General features: G+C 35.1%; 1 protein-coding gene across 3 annotated transcripts in view; it reads left to right on the top strand.

Moving 5' to 3' along the window:
* The window catches only part of UBN2 (ubinuclein 2), a 126338-nt gene extending 107618 nt beyond the window's left edge, over positions 1-18720 (top strand). For all 3 annotated transcript variants that reach the window (XM_020998067.2, XM_020998066.2, XM_020998068.2), the window contains one exon: positions 7770-18720. In XM_020998067.2, coding sequence (XP_020853726.1) covers positions 7770-7819 — 50 coding nt within the window. In that variant the 3' untranslated portion in view covers positions 7820-18720. The remainder of the gene's footprint in view (positions 1-7769) is intronic.
* Positions 18721-19277: the final 557 nt, after the last annotated feature.

Raw genomic sequence — 19277 nt, 5'->3', positions numbered from 1 at the left:
ATTTCAATTATTATCATTACTGTTCTGAAGCACTTTTTCATGTGATTCTTGAGAATTTGGAAGATTCCTTGCCTTGAAAACTGCTTCACGTCCTTTAATCATTTATCTCCTGGGAATAGCTTTAAAACGAGTGAGTGTTCACGCACGCACGTGTGTATACACACACACACACATACACATCTTTTTTGGGGGAGAGTCAGTTTCTTAATATTTGGGATATCATGACTTATCAAAGAAATTTGCTGCAAAAGTTTACACACACACACACACACACACACACACACACACATCCTGCTTCCTTTCTAATTTTGGCTGCATTGTATTTGTTTATGTAAAAAATTTAATTTTGTGTAATCAGAATTGTCCATATTATCTTCTGTGATCCCCTCTAGCCTTTGCTGGTTATAAACTTTCCTCCTTTTCATAGGTCATAAAAGCAATTTCTTCAGTGCTCCTCCCATTTCTTTATGGTGTCACTCTTTATGTCCAAGTAATATGTTCGTTTGTGGCTTATTTGATACATGATGTGAGATGTTGGTCTACATCTAATTTCTGACAGACTTCTTTCTAATTTTCCTAGCAGTTCTTGTCAGATAATGAGTTCTTAACCCAGCAGTTGGGTTTTAGGTTTTATCAAACAGTAGGCTATGTGATCATTTGCTTCTGGATCTTGTTTACCTAATCTGATCAAATGAGCGACATTTCTGTTTTTTAACAGTACCAACTAGTTTTTGATGATTATTGCTTTTTAGTATAATTTGAGATCTTATTTTTTTAGGCCCTCTTCTTTCTCACTCTTTTTAAATTATTTTCCTTGAGGTTTTTGATCTCCAGATGATTTTTTTTTTAGTAAGGCAGTTGGGGTTAAGTGACTTGCCCAGAGTCACACAGCTAGGAAGTATTATGTGTCTGAGGCCGAATTTGAACTCAGGTCCTCCTGACTCCAGGGCCAGTGCTCTATCAAATGCGCCATCTAGCATCTCGTAACAACATATATCAAGTTAAGTTCTAAATGGATATGTGACCTAGATATAAAAGGTCAGTCCTATTATAAAGAAATTAGAAGAGGATAGAAGAAGAAACTTTTCACAACTATGGAGAAGGAAATAATTTATGGCCAAAAAAGGGATGGAGAGAATCACAAAAGATAAAATAGAAAATTTTGGTTATGTAACATTGAAAAGTGCTTGGATACTGAAAACCATTGTAAGGGAAACCATTAATTAGGGGGAAAAAATCTCGGGGCAGCTAAGTGGTATAGTGAATAGAGCAACAGCCCTGGAGTCAGGAGGACCTGAGTTCAAATCCTGCCTCAGACACTTGACACTAGCTGTGTGACTCTGGGCAAGTCACTTAACCCCGACTGCCTCACCTAAAAAAAAAGAAGAAGAAAAGAATCTGTGCAACAAATTTCTCTTTAAGTTTTTCCACTGAGATTTATAAGGAATGGATTCAAATATATGAGAATAAATATGAGAACTCTTCCCCAGTACACAGATACTCAAAGGATATGAAAAAATATTTCTCAGGGAAAAAATCCAAGCTATCAATAACCATATGAAAAAATGCCCCAAATCACTAATAATTAGAAAAATGCACATTAAAACAGCTGAGATTCTTCACACCCATCAAGTTGGCAAACATGACAAAAAAAGAAAATTACAAGTGTTAGAAGAGCTGAGGGAGGACAGGTACACTAGTGCAGTAGTGTCAAACTCAAGATAGAAATGAGGACCACTAAATTATACAAAAGGATTCCTATAGACTGTATGTTAACTTAGAAAACTGAATATTAATATTACCTATTTTATTGTATTTTTATTTATTTTAAAAATATTTCCCAATTATATTCTGGTTCATGTGTTTGATACCTCTACACTAATGCAACAAGGGAAAAGGACCAATATATACAAATATATTTAGAGCAGCTCTTTTTGTAGTAACAAAGAACTGAAAACTAAGGGGAATAGGGGTTACATATCTTAGGGAATGACTAAACCAGTGATACATGAATGTAATGCAGTATTATTGTGCTGTAAATAATGAAAGGAATATATGGTTTCAGAGAAACCAAAGAAGACCTGTATGAATTGTTGCAGAGAAAAGTAAGCAGAAGTAAGATAACAGTTTATACAGTAACAACATTATAAAGAAAAGCTACTTTGAAAGACTAGAGAATTTAGATCAGTGTAGCTAGATGGCACAGTGGATGAAGTGCTGGGCCAAGAGTCAGGGAGACTTGACTTCAAATCTGGACTCATACACTTATTAGCTATGTGGCCCTGGGCAAGTCACTTAACCCTGTTTACCTTAATCCACTGGAGAAGGAAATGGCAAACACTCCAGTATCTTTGCCAAGAAAACTCCAAATGGAGACATGAAGAGGTGGACCTAACTGAAAAGACTGAACAACAAATGAACAGCCACAGTTCTAGTTGACTTATGGTGAAGTATGCTACCTGCTTTCTGATGAGAGGTGATGGACTCAAAATGCAAAATACATTTTTGGACACGGACAGTTGGGGAAAAAAAGAAAACTAGGTTCATATTATTTTTTACTTAAAAAGAAAATTGAGCCATGTAAAATATCTGCAGTTTCATATTCAATCCCCTTTTCCTGTTCTTTGTATATATAAATACCCATTTTTTAGTGTTTGTGAAAATGAATTTAAAAATCATCTTAACAATTCAAAGAAAAAGCATTTTGTATTTATATTTGTATTATTCCAAGATATGTCTATATGTTATGTGTAATATGTATATATGTATTCTGTATTAATTTTGAATGGCATTTTTATATCTCTTTGGGTTTTGTTGGTAATGTACAGAAGCACTGATGATTTTGTGGGTTTATTTTGTATCCTTTTGGTAAATCTCTGGTGCTTTAAATCTAAGGTATCAAACTCCAGGCCCAACTCCAGGCCCTACATTACATAGGTAATGTTAATTTGTGGTTTTCCAAGTCAGTATGCAACCTGCAGGTATTCATAACAAAATGAGGAGCTATTAATCAACAGGGTTTGAATATGCCAATAATTTTAAATAAGTTTATTTGAATTTGACACCATTGTTCCAAACCATCACATATTATCTGTAGAAAGAAATAATCCCTTCAGTTTCTTTTTCTTATTGCTATAGGGAATGTTTCCAGAACAATACCAAATAATATTGGTGACATTGGAGATTCACTCTTTACCTAAGATCTTATATGAAAGCCCTCTATAAATGTTGTCTTGCTATATTAAGGAAAAGTCAGTTTCTAAATGGTGGATTTTCTAGAGAGAGTTTACTTCTTCCTGCCCTGTCACCCCCCCCCCCAGAACAATTTCCAAATTCACCCTAGAGTCTTCATCTGTTTCTGAATATTAAATTAAATTAAAGTTTAGGCCTCTGGACCTGATCCCAGGAAGCTACTTGTGTGAAATTTTTAATAAAAAAATTTTACAACAAAAAAATACACAAAAAAGTAAGGGAAAAGATTGAGACATTTTACAATAATTATGCTTTAAATCCTTTTAAGTTTGTTATGTTATGTTGTTACTGTGACAGCTCATTCATAATAATTTCTTTGTTTAGTTCAGCTGACAAACACATACATCCACTTGAGATGAAATTACAAATTCATCTGTAACCTGTTTTCTGTGATTTGTCTAAGTTTCTGAAATTTTGCACATTTTGTGCTCAGCTGAATTTTAAATGCTTTTTTATGTGTAGACCTTAAAACTTCTTCTAAAATTATTTTTAATATCTAATTAATGCATCCAAACCTTGTGGATTAGTAAGGCCTAATAAGCTGCTTCCTGCTAGTGTTGTGTAACTACTACTGCTAAATGTCATCCTAGTAAATTTGGATCAATTAGTAGCCTAACTGAAAATGAATGCAATTAATTATGTAATAAAATGTATGTGTCCTAAATACATATACATTTCTGATAATGTGGTCCACCATTTTAAAATATAGGCGTCCTTGAGGTTTATTAGAAGAAATAAGTCAGGCCATTCTGCACTTGCCTTCCCCAAACCTATGGAGAACTATTATCCATGGAGCCAGCCTCCTTTTCCTTTAAGTTAAGATAATATTGCTGTGGAGATCATTCTCTGCCCAGCCTCTTCCGCCAGCATAGTTTAATTTAAAGTTGTCACGTAACCATTAGAGTTTATTTTTGTAGTTTTAAGCATTCATTTTATTCCTTCTAACTATGTAATTATTTGTGTATACTTGACCCACCTAATTTAATTTTAGAATTTGATGATATATTCAAAATACCTGAACCTTAGGTACCTGCTGCTGCCCCCAGCAGTAGAACCTCAGTACGTTTGTGGAGGCAGGGTTAGAAAGCACCTGCAGAGGGTAGTCTCCTCAGATGACCTTCTAATCCCAGACTCAGACTGAGGTTTTATCGAAACTCTCTGGTTGTTGCACAAAAATCTGCCTTTTAATCAAGTAATGTTATAGAATCTATGTAGCCATTTTGCGATAGAAATGGAATTGCTCTCCTCTGAAACCCATGTAATAAGTAACCCCATTCTTAACCCCCAATCAAATAAAGATGTAGGCAATCTTTATCTTACTGTCTTCCTAGGTTTAGCAGACTAAAAAGGTTATTGGACTTGTGTTGAATCTTATGTCAAAAGCAGCTTGAGGAAGCTATATTTATATAACATATAGGTAATTGCCTAGAATAATGGGACATATTGGTGCCACCTGATAAAGGTGGCTTTTTTTGAATATTTAAAATAGCTATAAGAATGGTCTAAGTCAGAATTCCTTGTGATGGTCTGGTTTAGGTTCAGAACTTTAGAAATGAGTCACCTTCTACTACAAGTAACACCAGTCTCCTGAGGAAAGATTGGGGTGGTTGTTTTTTTAGGAGAGCTAGGTGGTACAGTGGATAAAGTGTTGGACTTCTGGAGGCTTGAAGATGTGAGTTCAAATTCTGCTTTAGACACAGTGTGATCATGGACAAGTCACTTAGCCTTTTTTAGCCTTAGTGTTCTCGTTATAAAAATGAAGGTAATAGCACCTACCTTCCAGAGTCATTATGAGAATCAAATGAGATAATCCCTCTAAAGTACTTTGCAATCCTTAAAGTACTACATAAATGCTAGTAATACTAATAGTAATAAACCTAATACTAAAAAACCTAGATTTTGGTGTTCAAAAGTTTTTCTTAAAATTTTAAAGTACTTTTAAAAGTCCAAAGTATCTCAACCCAATGAAAAAGGTCTAGTGAAACAAAGTTTTTTCATACAACGCATTTAAAACTGCCTAAAGAGAACACATTTTAAAAGTGTGTTGTCATTCTATGAATGTTACACTTAATATGCAGGTTAAATGCATGCGAAGAGATTTATAGTACTGCTTTTTCTTTGTGATGTGGAAAACCCACATTACTAGTGTAGGAATGTCTCCTAGCACTATACTTCCCATACACACTTTATAAATAATCTTTACCTTGTTATATTAGTAACTTTTTTCTAGAGATAGGGAAACATTTTGTCATTATCACACTGAGTTAAATAATTTGTTTATTTGTGCCTTTATTGCCTAGGCAGCGAATGGCATAATGGATAGAGCACTGAGACTGGAATCAGAAAGATGTGAGTTCAAATTTGGCCTCAGACACTAGCTGTGTGACCCTCAGTTTCCTCAACTGTAAAATGAGGGTGAATAAGCACCTATTTTCCAGGGTTGTTAATGAGTATCAAATGAGATGTTGGTTAAAAGTGCTTAACACGGTGCTTGACACATAGTAGGCACTATATAAATTCTTATTCCCTTCCTCTTTTACCATGCCTTATGTTTGACACCCTTCACCATTGATATTTTTCTATCAAGGAAAATGCTTCTTTTCTCTGCCCTCTCTCAAGTTTCATCTCAATTCAGCATCTTCATTCCCCTTGGTAGAAAAATGGTCTAATAGAATCTCTATTTGCTTAACCTTTCATTTGATCTTATTAGCTCCCATGGTTTTAATTATCATCACTATGCAGATGACTCAGATTTACTCATCTAACCTTAACCTCTCTGCTGGCCTCCAGTCTCATATCTCCAATTATATATTTGTATATATCCTTAATGTCCAGAGATATCTTAAATTCAACATCTTTAAAACTGAATTCATTCTGTTTTTTCCCCCTCAAAGGGATCCCCTCTTTCTAATTTCCTTATTACTGTCAAAGGAACTATCATCCTTCCAGTCACCCAGACTTACAACCTAGGTTGTAAGGTCCTCCTCTATTCCTTACTCTCATCCCTCCATATCTAATTAATGGTCAAGTCTTTTCATTTCCACCTTCATAACATCCTTTGTCTGTGCCCCTTCTTTCCTCCAGACCCTCATCACCTCCTGCCTGAACTATTTTAATAGTCCACTCTTTGGTCTCCCTGCCTCTCCTCACTCCAGTCCATCTTTCACTTAGCTGTCAAATTGATCTACTAAAATACAGGTCTGACCTTATTAACCCCTAATTAATGAAACTTCAGAAGGTCTCTGTTATCTCTAGGATCAAGTATAAAATCCTTTGTCTTTTAAAACCCTTCATATACCTTTCTTTCCATGTGCTTTGCACTGCTTTAATGCTGACTCTTTGTTATTCGTTGAACATAACACTCTGTCTCCTGGCTGCCCCCTAAGCCTGGGATGCTTTTTTCTCCTCATCTCCACTTCCTGGCTTCCTTCAAGTCACTGCTAAAGTTTTACCTTCTGCAAGCCTTCTTTGTCGCTCCTCCTTAATGTTAATGCCTTCTGTCAGAGACTGTCCTCAGTTTATCTTTCCTGTATCTTGTTTGCACATAAAAGATTTCTTAAGAACCTACTATATGCAAAGCACTGTGCTAAGTGCTGGGGATACAGAAAGAAAGTCCCTGCTCTCGAAAGTGCTCCCATTCTAATAGTTCACTGCATATTTTCTCTCCCTTTAGATGGAAAGCTCCTTGAGAGAAGGAACTTTTTTTTTTTGGCCTTTCTTTGTATCTGTGTGCTTAGTACAGTACCTGGTGCATAGTCAGAGCTTCATAAATGCCATTTCACTGATTGACCAAAAGGAGGTGAAATTGTCTGTGTCTCCTAAAGGAATCAAAAGATAGGTCCTCTGACCATAGAGAAGACATATTATGACTCTGTTATAAATCCCCAGTGTCAACATTAGGCAAATAGTAGATACTAAATAAAATTATGAACAAATGAACAGAATCCTATTGCTTGCCCAATATGCACTCTGTAGTTCACACATTCATTCATTACCATTTTGGGAAGGGAAAGAAAGAAGCAGTTATATGGAGCCTATATGTGTGCCAGGCACTGTGCTAAACACTTTACAAACATCTCATTTGTTTCTCACATCATCATCGTTATTATTATTATTCCCATTTTACACTTTAGGAAACTTAGGCAAACGGGTTAAGTAACTTGCCCAGGGTCATATCTGAGGCCAGATTGACCTCAGGTCTTCTTGCTTCCAGGCTCAGTGCTCTGCCCTCTATGCTACCAGCTGCCTCTTTAAGTGGCATGTTCAAAAGTATTTGAACCTCAAATATAAATTCATCAATTTGACATAAAAAGAATCCTTGTTTTTTTTTTAATTTCCATAACCCAGTTTTTCTACTACTTTGGTTTTAATTACTTTAAATATTCTGTTTTAAGGTATGAATCACCTTTGCAGAAATGAAATGTTACAAGTATCTTAACAAATTGTGATTTTAAAAAAAATTGATTCTTCTAACTTTTTTCTTTCCACTCACTGGCCCATTTTTTTCTCTTTCTCAGATGGAGGCCAAAGTAAAGGGGACACTAAATTACAACGGAAAACTCAGTGACTTCCCAGCTAGCAAAGGAGTTGGAACACTTGATTGGCTGATGGAATCTACCTGATGGGAAAGTACTTATGTGGTCACAGGGCTGCTGTTTCTGTCAATGTTTACATTCTCTAGTCCCAAGCACTGTGGTGAGGAGGAAAAGGAAAAGAAAAACAATACTTGATCAAAGCCAGGTGCAGGAGGAAGAAAGGCTTTTGTGCAGACTTAGAGACCTTGTTCTTTTCTACAGAAAGACAGAGTTACAATGCTAACTGGCTTTAAATCGATTCAGTTGTCAAACCCACAGAAGTACAAACTTGATTTTCCCCAGGGGAGGAAGAAGGAATTTGAACAGATTTGGGTGAATTTCATCCATCCTGGGGGTTGGGGCCTGACCACTCTGGGTGCAGATATAATTTCATAATAAGAGAAAATATTTTAGTCCAATATGTCTGAAATTAGACCAGCTTACCAGGAGTAATGATCATGTCTGCTTGAGTGGCCTATGCAGCAAATAATAAATTTGCCACAGAGAACCCATTAACATGTCCAGTGTCTGATACAGTAAATAGATGAATACTATATCCTCAAAAATCCTGATCAAACTTGAACCTTCTTTACTGATGCAGGATCTCCAGCATGTAGCAATCCCTCCATGTAGAACAGTATACAAGGTGGACTGAGGATGCTGCAGGAAAGAGGAATAATAATCCCTCTCCAGAAACTTATTTTAGCACAGTGATATGTAGTATTAAATCATCTAGATTTTTTGAAGACAATAAGAAAATGGAGTGTCTTTTGCTCTTATCAGATCAAATGTAAAGATTTTCCCCTTTTATCAAAGGGTCATTTTCCCCTTAGACACAGGTACTTAATGAATTTCGGCTGGTGTTTTATTTATCTGCTATTAATTGGTCAATTCTTAATTTCACCTCTTTTTTAATATAGTTACTTATATATTTTTCTCTTTGAAAGGTGGGAAACCCTCAGGGTCAGTGTTTCTGCTGTGGAGGTCTCAGTCCTTGCTAGTCTAATGATATGACTTGTGACTCACTTTAACCTGAATTGACATTAGTTAACAGATTCTTTTTTAATTTGGATAGTGGTACTTCAGATTAACTTTTTGATTTAGACAGTAATCAGTGTATTTATGACATAATGGTTCTTCAGTGACCATTCTGTATGGCAGTCATATTTTGAGTATTTTAGGTCAGCATTAAGAGAACAGTGGGGCTAGTATCATTATGTATAGTAAGGAATTTTTGTGAAGATTTTTACAGCTCATTTCTCCTACCTAAATCCTAAATGGCTTAAGTCTATTGTCATTAATTAGTAGCAGTGAAGATCCTAAAACCTCATTAGCTAGAAGTTTTAACAGGAGAGTCAATCTGAAGGGTTGAGAATCCTCCACTGGTTCTGATTCCACATGAACCACCAGTGGCACAGGATTTTGAGTGGCCACGTGGAGGAAAGTATGTGATTTGTTTGGTTTGATTTGACTTTGGTTTTGGTTTAAGCTTTAAAAAACAAACGTTGTTCTGTTTTCTTTTGCTTGAAGTTTAGCTTTCTTAAAAGCCATGTTTTTCATATCTTCACTGTGCTCAGAAGTAAAGGCTTTTGTATTCAATCCATTTGTATAATAAATGACAGACTAACCTGAAATAAAATCATTCATTAAGCATTAGAACACTGACAAAAAGATTTCCTTCCTATTATTCATGGGAAATCATGTCACACAGTTCATTTAGGTTTATGAGGGTACATATGCTAACCCAGACCTTGATTTTCCTTTATATAAAAAGTTCCTCATAGCCTAAAAAACTATTAAATTACCAACATTTGTATCTGGATTTTTTTATTTTGAAGTCGTATTGACTTTACATTGTGACAAAAGAACATCTTTTTAAACATGCAACTGAATTTTTGAATTTTTAAAGCTTGATCACAATGTAGGGAAAAGGTTAATTTAAACTTACTCGTTGATTTTGTTTTGCTTTTGTAAACCTAAGAATTTTGGTTACCATGATGCAAGTGTGAGTGTTTTGACAACCCTAGTAGGCATTTTGGAAGAATTTGGAAGAAGTTGCTGAGAGGGACTCCAGGGCTTAAATTAATATGAATTGATTTAAATTTTGGTTAAATTTTTATTAGAGATATTTTCCCACTACTTCATTCATTTTAGTATTGTCGGCATTTTGCTCATATTCACTAAACTTAGTGGAAAATATGAAATCAGTTTAAAGAATTTCTTTATTTGTATCTATTTGAATGAATGTTAATGAGATTTTTGTTTTAAGGCTAGCCATCTGTGATGAAGGTTAGGGCTTTCAGAGTGTTCCTAAGCTTGCTGCTTCTGTTAATTGTGCCATGATATGCTAAAATCCATCACTTCAAATTTCATATTAGAAACACTGTAATACTCATACTTCTTGAATTAACTAATGTTAAATCATGCCATATTGATTTCTTTGAATTTCCTGTGTCTGCCTGACAATAGGATTATAAATTATTTTCCCTGATGTTATTTCATACTCACTAATAGAAGTATCTGAAGAATCCTTATTTTCAAGGGTTCAGAAACATTCAGGGTTCATTTTATTCAGTCCTTAATCTCTCTAGGATTCTTCTCAGATCTTTGATTTTTTAAAAAAATCATAAATAACCTCACCATACTCTGTTCTATTTCCCTACCTTTTTAAATATTGTACAAGATGAGTCAAAGGGCCAGTGCACACCTGGTTATATATAATTAGAAATTTCTGCCAAGAGATAAACACATTTTTATACTTAGATTATAATGTTGGAAATCACCCCCATATTCTTGTCAGTGTACATTTGTACAGTGTGTCATACTTGAAAAGATGTTCAGTTCATTTGACTATTTTCAGCATAGGAGCATAGGGACTTGTGGATCTTACTGCACTTTTGTACTTCAGCAAGGATCAAATTTTGTGATTTTTAAACATGTTAAATTATTGGAAAGGACATTAGTAGAATCCACATTTCTTTGAAAGGAAGAGTGTTTTTCTGTAAGAGTGAAAGCAACGCCCCAATGCAAAAGGAGAGTTAGCACATTTAACTGAATCTCACTCAGCAGGGTTCTTGTTTCAGGAAGACTAAACTGCTTATTTTCAGCTGTCTTATATTTTTAATGGCCTTCGATGATATATAAGCTGTTATTGTACATAAAAAGAAATCCTCAGTATTCACAAGCAATAATAGCCAGTACAGCTGTCTCTTGACAGAGCAGCACTGAGCTTAGATTGGGGACTGTATGGGAGCAAAGTGTCAAGCTCACTCAGAGCCTCCAAAATAAATGCAAGCAATAATGTCAAAGATAACCCTATAATAATGCCTTCTCATGTACTTGAGAGATCCAGAGAAAATAAATTAAGATTTTTCAAAACGACCTGGGGGAAAGAAGCCAGGTTAATCTTGAACTGTAGAATTCCTTTCTCAGGATCAGGAAGTCAGATGATCATGTTTATATACTCTTCCATGCCTACCACCCCTGTGATGGATGTTAGTAGCCCAAATTGCTGGGTTTGTTTGTTTGTTTGTTTGTTTTAATGAGGGAAGTTGGATGGGGTATATTCTATCTACAAGTAAAGGGAGAAACAGAATCAGTAGTATGAATGCTGTGGGTTTGACATCTGTTTAGTAAAAATCTATTAAAAGTGACTTTTAACCCAGGATCTTTTTCCCCCAAAGCAGATCTAAGTTGTTTACTACCCCGGGTTTGGGAAGGGCAGATACCTTTAGTCTCTTTCCTGTACCCATTACCATATCCCCTTGGACCTCCACTTGGTACAAGACACTTTCTGGAAGTGAAAATAGAGATATCCTATAATTGTCTCAGACTGCCATTTATTAAAAGAATTGTATATTCCTGGGGATCATCTTTTAGGACTCCAACTGTCTATCACATTTGCTGCTACATTTGTAAAATGAACTTTGACTGTATTAGCAAACTTTAGAGTTTACAGTTCTTTATTTGGAAGAAGGGATCATAGTAGAATTTTGCTCATGGGTAGAAATGAGATGTTTTATTTTGGGAGTATACCATGAAAGCACAGTGGTCCCTCTATTCTGTTTTTGATTGTTTGCATTTTGAACTTATTTTAAAAGATGGAAATAGAAGAATAAGTAAAATCTGTAGTCAAACCAAACTTGAGAAATCTCCCTATACTTCAGCTCCCCAATTTCTTCTGAACTGAAGTTGTTAGTAGGGACGTTTAATCTCAAGGTGGCTTTTTTTGTTGTTATTATTATTCTTGGGGGTTTTTTTTAATAATGAAGCAGAAAACAAATGCAGTAGGTAAATGACTAATTAATATTATGCAATTTTTATTTTGTAAAAATTTAAGGAGGAAAAAAGTAAAATGTTGGTGAATTTTAATCAGTTTCCACACTTGCAAAATGCTTATTATTGTCCCCTCTAAGATATGCTCTGTTCAGGCCTTTGTCCTTTGTTAAGTGCCTTTTTTTTCCTTTTCTTTTTTTTTCCCCCCTTTTGAAACTGTTCTCAGAGATCCTAAAGTACAGGCTGAATAGTCAGGGATTTGAGAAAAAAATCTTAAACTTGCCAAGGTGACATCATGTTGAAATACTCTTCCTTTTCCTAATACATATGTGGCTATATGTGTAAGATTTATGTGTGTGTGTGTGTGTGTGTATACACACACACACACACACACACACACACATATATACGTACACATACACATACATATATAGATAGATATGCATATACATATTATAAAAACTAGGAGCTGCTGTACCATTGCATCCTTTCTGAACACTCTCCTCCAACACTCTTGCTTTTAAGAAATGGGTAATCAGTAGAAATGGGTGATTGGCAATCGTGTTTCCAGATGGTAGTAGCTGCTGCTTTGTGTCTATGCGTTTGAATATACTTTGGAAAAGAACATTCTTAAGTTTATTCTGACGATTCTCTGTAGGTTCTTGTCACAAATGGAATGAAAACAATATACTTGCTGTCTACCACTAGATATATTAGGTTGTTTAGGTACTTCAAACTTTTCTATGAGTAATGTCCAGTTGTTGAAGTATTGGAACAACAAGGGTATATTATAAGTTAAGGTGATTGGGTACATTTGAGCATGGAGTAAAGCAAAACTAAAATAAAAATTAGATTTGGGGTTTGATACCTAAACAGTCTCTGAGGGAAGTGAGTGTTTTTGTAAGTACTAAATTTTCTTCTGAAAAATAGTGTTTAAAAAAAATCAACATAGCTACATATGTTATAAAAAATAAAATTACAGCTACAGAAGGTTCAGATGCTGAAGACTGCAGTCTCAAAAAAGAACTCTATAGTATTCTTAGAAGACTTTTTAGGTCTTTTTGGGGGGGGAAGGCAGCCATTATGTTGCTCTTGATTCAGGACTATGTAAAGTTCTTTGATTCAAGAAGCATATATATATATACCCATATCTAAAATTCGTCTATGTAACTATTAAAAACAAAAAAGTATGACAATTTTTTATAAAGGAATTCATTATTTTGGGTCGAAAGGTTGGGATTAATTAATTTATGAATCCAGTGTTTTCCTTCTCTAGTGTAGTCAGTAAATTCCCTTTTAAAAAATTTGACTTGAGAAAAAGCTAAAGGTAAGGAGAGGAAGAAAGGAGCAGTTCCTGGTAGCATTATTTAATTAGAACAGATAGCAGATCTTCTGGGTTCAGTCATAAGCATTGTTACTGGTTTATTGTGTTTAGGGGAAAATCATTTAACCTTCGTGCCTCAGATTACCCATCAGAAAATTGGGTATAATTATCTTCACCTACCTCCCAGGGATATCATGAAACTTTAATATTTCAAAAGAATTTTTAGTTTCTCTCAAATTCCTACATAAGTGCAAAGTCTTATTACTGTTTTCTTGTAAAGGCTGAGTAACTGTTCCCCCCTAATGGGTCTAAAAGTACCATAACATTTTTAACATTCTGGAAAATCAGTGAAAGTCTAATCTAGACACCAATTTGATATTTTAATACACTCTCTTTATTCCTGGTGAGAAAAAAAATATTTGAACTGGAAACACATTTAAGTGGTATCATGTTTCTGAATAGTGTCCTGTTTTTGTAAAGTGGTGGAAGTAGATCTGAATTTGGGAAACCCTAAATTAGTTTTTAAATTATTACGTAATCTGGTTGTTTTGTAAAGATTAAAACCATTTCTTTAAAAAAAAATAGAATGTACAACAGTGACAAGTGACACTGTACTGCTTCCTGTAACTGAATTGTCAATACCACAAGTTAACATTGCCATTAACAGGATGGTTATGGCTACTGGGCTGAGACATGGCAAATGAATTAAAAGCCTCTAATTGACTGGCTTTGGGGGTTAATGATAATCTTGAAAGGTGGCTGTTTTCTTTGTCTAGAGCTAATTTTGTCAGACCAAACTACTTTTTTTTAGAGATTGGTAGGATTTTAGCTTTAAAGATGAAAAGAATTTGGGAGACAGTTTATAATGAATCTTTCTAGGAATGAGCATAATGAGTCTTAGTTCCTGTACACATGCATCAGACATCAGGCTCACCTGTAACATAACAATTTTATTTGGGTTGGTATAGTGCTTAGCCAGCTTTGCACTGAAGTGACAAATGCTACGCAAACACTTTGTTCTTGTCATTTTGTCAAATGCGTCGTCAACTCTATACACTCCCATCTCCATTGGTGACAAGGTTCTGCTTCTCTGTTCTCAGAAAAGCCCAAGAATGCATTGCACTGGGTATGTGAGACAAGGGAATATGGGAGAGAGGTAGGAGAGGTACTCTTCTCTGTCATGAGTAGTGAATATGTTTTTTCCCAGTTCACAGAAGAAAATCAAATTATGTTTTTCTTTTTTCCTCATCCCTGTTTGTCAAATAGCAAATATATGTTTATAATTATCATAAAAACTCAGTAGGAAGTATGAATTTGAGTAACAGTAAAAATGCTGAGTACTTGCCATTAGGGCATGTTTGTAGATTTCAGACTGTAGCACATGATCAGGATCAGTCAGGAGAGTTAAGGAGATGAATATAGGATGTCTGGCCAAAATAAATCAGGAGAGAGAGCACCCTGGCCCAAGGCAAGCAAAGCATCTGGTTTAGCTTGCAGAGTTTTCCAAGGACCAATTAGTTTGTCTCTAGCAATTAAAAACTGTTCTTTTTTGCTTGCTGTTTTGTTGCTTTTTTTTCCTTCCAGATAAAGCCTTAGTTGTCACTAATATCAACTATGCAGATAAAGGTATTCTTTGTTTCCCAGTATTATATAACTTTTTCCTCTTTTCCCATTCCTCAAATAACATGTTAGACTTCTACCCAAAGAATTAAGGCAAAAGGTTTTGTTGAATGTGTGTTCTTCAAGGAAAAAGAGAGAAATTCTGTTTTGTTTAACCTTGAAATGTGAACTTTGTATTAAAAAACAAAATGCAAACCCTTTCACTGGTGCCAGACTGTAGTTAATATCACAAAATGGCTTTGGGTTGTTGAACTAAAACTATTTCAGTGGAATGTTTAATACAGAGAGAGTTTCAAATAATGAGGCATACAATTTTCTGCAAAACTGAATGAAAAAGCCAGAATTTTGTTTCTATATAATTCTGATTTGGAAATAGCTTTGGAAATTGAATCCGTAATTTTTGCCCTTCTTATTGTCCCATCAATCCACATTTTCATATTTTCTAATCTTTGTGATCAAATAGTCCATCAATTCAACTGGCACATTGTCTCTCCAGAATGAAATTTTAGCAATCTGTTCTCTTCCCATTCAAGTCCAAAGCCAAGACTAGGGTCCAAAATATATTTCAAAAGAGTGGTATTCACATCTTAGTTGAGGAACTTGTAAAGATTCTTTGTACCATTGCTAAAGCACTATATTGGGAGACCAGAACTGTTTTTCTTAAAAGTTTATTAAAAACTGTTTCAGTAAATCAGACTGTATTCATATGTCCTAATGTGAAATTATATTCTTTCACATGTCCTGAAAAACTAATTGTTGAAAAGTAAATTTTAGTGATAGAAACATCTACCTTTATTTTTATTTCATGTCCTACTGCTTTTACCTCCTTCACTTTCAATGGATTTCCATTTCATAGTATATCAGAACTTCTGGCACTTTTCCAAGCTGTTAGCCAAACATATCAAGTATGTCTTTTGAGAAGAGAGGTGTAATTATGTAGATATCTGTGTCCAGGATTTAAAGAATTTACTTGGTCTCAATGGGTGACTAAAACTTTTTTTCTTTTCTGTTACTATAATGCAGAATAGCAGGTGTCACAACTGTTAAAAGGTAATGATAGTGACATCTATCTCAGAGAAAGCAATTGGCAGGTTTGTTCTTTTCTCAGAAGTCAAGGTACATTTTTTTATGGGGGCTCTTATTGCTTAAAAGTTCTTTTTCACATCCAGTCCTTCCTGGAAATGGGTAGAACTGCTCAAGTCCCTCTGTTGTTAGAGATCTGGCTCCTACAAACCTGTTGAGCCCTCAGAGCTAGCTGTAGGGTACTGATTTTTCTTTAATTCTCAGACACCCCCATATTACCTAGTTATAATGGTGACGTGTTGAATTGTACTGTTTTTAGTCAGCTTTTTTACAAGTTATTCTAATGCTATTTTAATTTTTTTAACAAGTGGACTAATTAAAATCTAATGAAAGGAGAAATAAGATACCATTACCCCAGGGTAGGTTGAAAATAATTTTCTTTTAAAAGCCTGTAGATTCTTCAAAACATATCTTGAAGTCTGCCACAACAAAGGTAAGCAGGCTGGCCACATCTTTACTATGTGGCATCTCCTCCACTTGCCCAATCTACTACATTTTAACTTTCACGTTCAACTTATCCTTACATCTAATGTTGCTCCCAATTCCTTTTTAATTCTACTGGTTTTGCCTTAGATAATCGTCTAGAACAATAATAATTCCTTCAGTACAAACTAGAGATGACATTGGTGGATGGGAACTGCTTCTTTTAGCAATTACTGTTTAATGTAATTGACAAGCTAGGAATTTGACCACTAGCTTTTTGATACATTATTTTTAAGCCTGGATATACCTACATAATTTCATATACCTCAATGAGCTCCGTTGGTTTAGCAAATAATCTTTGCAACAATAGAGCTTACAGACTTTCAAAATTAGGGAATGTAACTCATGTCCTCTACCCATTAGCCAACTTCCCCGTGAAAGGGTTTAAACTGCAGTATCCTTTGTTTACCACCACTTTAAAAATTTCCAAAATTTAACTGCATAATCTATCAAAAGTAGCAAATTACTCTCCAATAAATGAGAATATGCAAAGCTGGAGGGCTTTCCCAGAGTGTTTTGCCTGCTTATAGTTGTCAAATGTAGTTGTAAAGCAGAGGAAATGAAATCTCTGGCTGGTGAGCAGTTATTTTGCCCCAACTTACAGATATTTCTTAAAGCCTTCCTAAGGATCTAAAAAGACCTCTAACCACCTCATCCCCAACACACACAGAGCGTTTTCTTAATAGCAAAGGTAAATGCATATTTCTGAGAATGGTTTTGGGACTGCAGATTTATATATTATAATTGCTTTGAAGTAATTATCCTACTCAGATTTTTATTCAGGGTCACCTAATATCCATATTCCTCAGGCATGAAAATTGATGTGGGGAAGAAGCCTTTGCTTATGATAAAAAAGCAGGATGTAACTTCATGATGTCTTTTCCCGGAAGAAACTTGCCTCCAGTATACATATTCCTCTTTCTCCAGCCACCTCCACACTTCGTATATACCAGCTTGCTTCAGAACCAACCTTGAAGGAAGGAGCCTGAATAATCTATTGCAGCTGCTCTTGTTGATAGGCACTAATTACTATGTTGTGTTTGTTTGTTAGGGAGATGCATTTTGCTAACTTGAAGGGATACTGTAATTCTAAACAAGTGTGTGACTTAATATTCTGTTTTTATTATTTTTTCTCTCCTTTAAAAACTGGACCTGAACACAAGCTTTGAGTTGATTTTTGTAATAATCTCAGGACCTGAAAGATTGTAGCATTTAGTGTGTCTTAAAAATTATGTACTGTACCAGCCATGGATTTTTGTAAATACACCCGTCTCCCTTTTTTGTATTATTTTAGTAAAAAAAATTTTAAATAAAGGGGGGTGGTGGTGATTTGTGTATTTGTATGGGTGTGTGTGTATGGGGGGGGGGGGTGTATGCGTGTATAAGGCTCTTTTCAAGACAACCTGGTGCTTGCTTAATTTCCAGCTCTTGTTAGAGTGGGAATATGAACAAACTGCTGCTACTAAAACCCTGCACTGAGTATAGGTATTTCCATTTTATCCTTTCTAATAGTTGATTGGATGCTAGCTACCAGATTATTACTAGGAAGTTAAACCTCCTCTTCTCACCACCCCACTGCCACCTGCATTCTTAGTTGTGCAGGACAGAACCTTGCCCCTTGGGAAGCTTAATATCAAAGACCTGCTCTAATGAAGGATTCTTCTAGTCTCACAAAATAATCATATGGACTTTTCTCCATTTTCAAAGATCTACTTTCAAGAACTCTTCACAGTTCTATAAATAGAATTTAAAGCAGATTTATTTTACAAAACATTAGTCATCCCATCATATTCTAGTGTCTTTTAGTGGGCAAGAGGGCTTTGAACATTCCTAAATGCAAATCTGTGAAAGAAATACTCTATGGATATGCCCCGAACAGTGCAGGGATTTAATTTTTTTATTTTTAATTTTTTTTGGCAACAGCCTTGCTCATATTCCAGACATAGCTAGCAGTTCCCTGTTTTAAAACAGGAGCCTTATCTGATTCAGCTGTAGATGTTGCCTGTCCTTCATTTGTGGCAGGGCCCTTTTACATGAGTGTTCCTTTTTTTTTCTTTTATATGTGTCATGTGTCTGTGTTGTATTAAATAAAAAGGAATGTACATATTATTCCTGTCTGTTGTCTTATTGATTTGGGGCAACATGGCATAATGGATAGTCAGAAGGTTCAAATCCTACCTCAAATATTTAAAAGCTTACCCTGAACAAATTATTTAAAATATGGGAAGGAAATAACTTCAGTTTCTCAATCTGCAGAATGAAGATAATATTTGAATTAACTACCTCACACAAGATTGTTGTGAGGAAAGCCTTCTGCAAACTTTAAGGTACAATATAAATATGAGCTGTTCTCAATTTTGGAAGCCTTTCTTTGTCATTATTTTAATCATTATTCGTTGGGCATCCACTAAGTGCTATACTGGCATTGTGAGTGACTTAGAAGTACAATACTGGGCCCCCTTGCTGTCAAGAAACTTGTATAAAGATCACAACTTTTTATTATATAGCTAGAGAAATAAGAAGTAATAATTTTAAAAAAAACCCTAGAGATAACACAAGGCAATGTATTTTTTATTTTAATTCAGTTCCCATATAAATGATGGAAACAGTTGTTACTCAATTATAGGAAGCAATGTGGTGTGGTAGAAAGAACTTTGAACTCCAAA

Source organism: Phascolarctos cinereus, unplaced genomic scaffold (assembly GCF_003287225.1).
Source record: "Phascolarctos cinereus isolate Bilbo 61053 unplaced genomic scaffold, phaCin_HiC Scaffold_1;HRSCAF=81, whole genome shotgun sequence".
In the NCBI taxonomy this organism is placed as follows: Eukaryota; Metazoa; Chordata; class Mammalia; order Diprotodontia; family Phascolarctidae; genus Phascolarctos; species Phascolarctos cinereus.
This window is presented reverse-complemented; position numbering and strand designations above follow the sequence as displayed.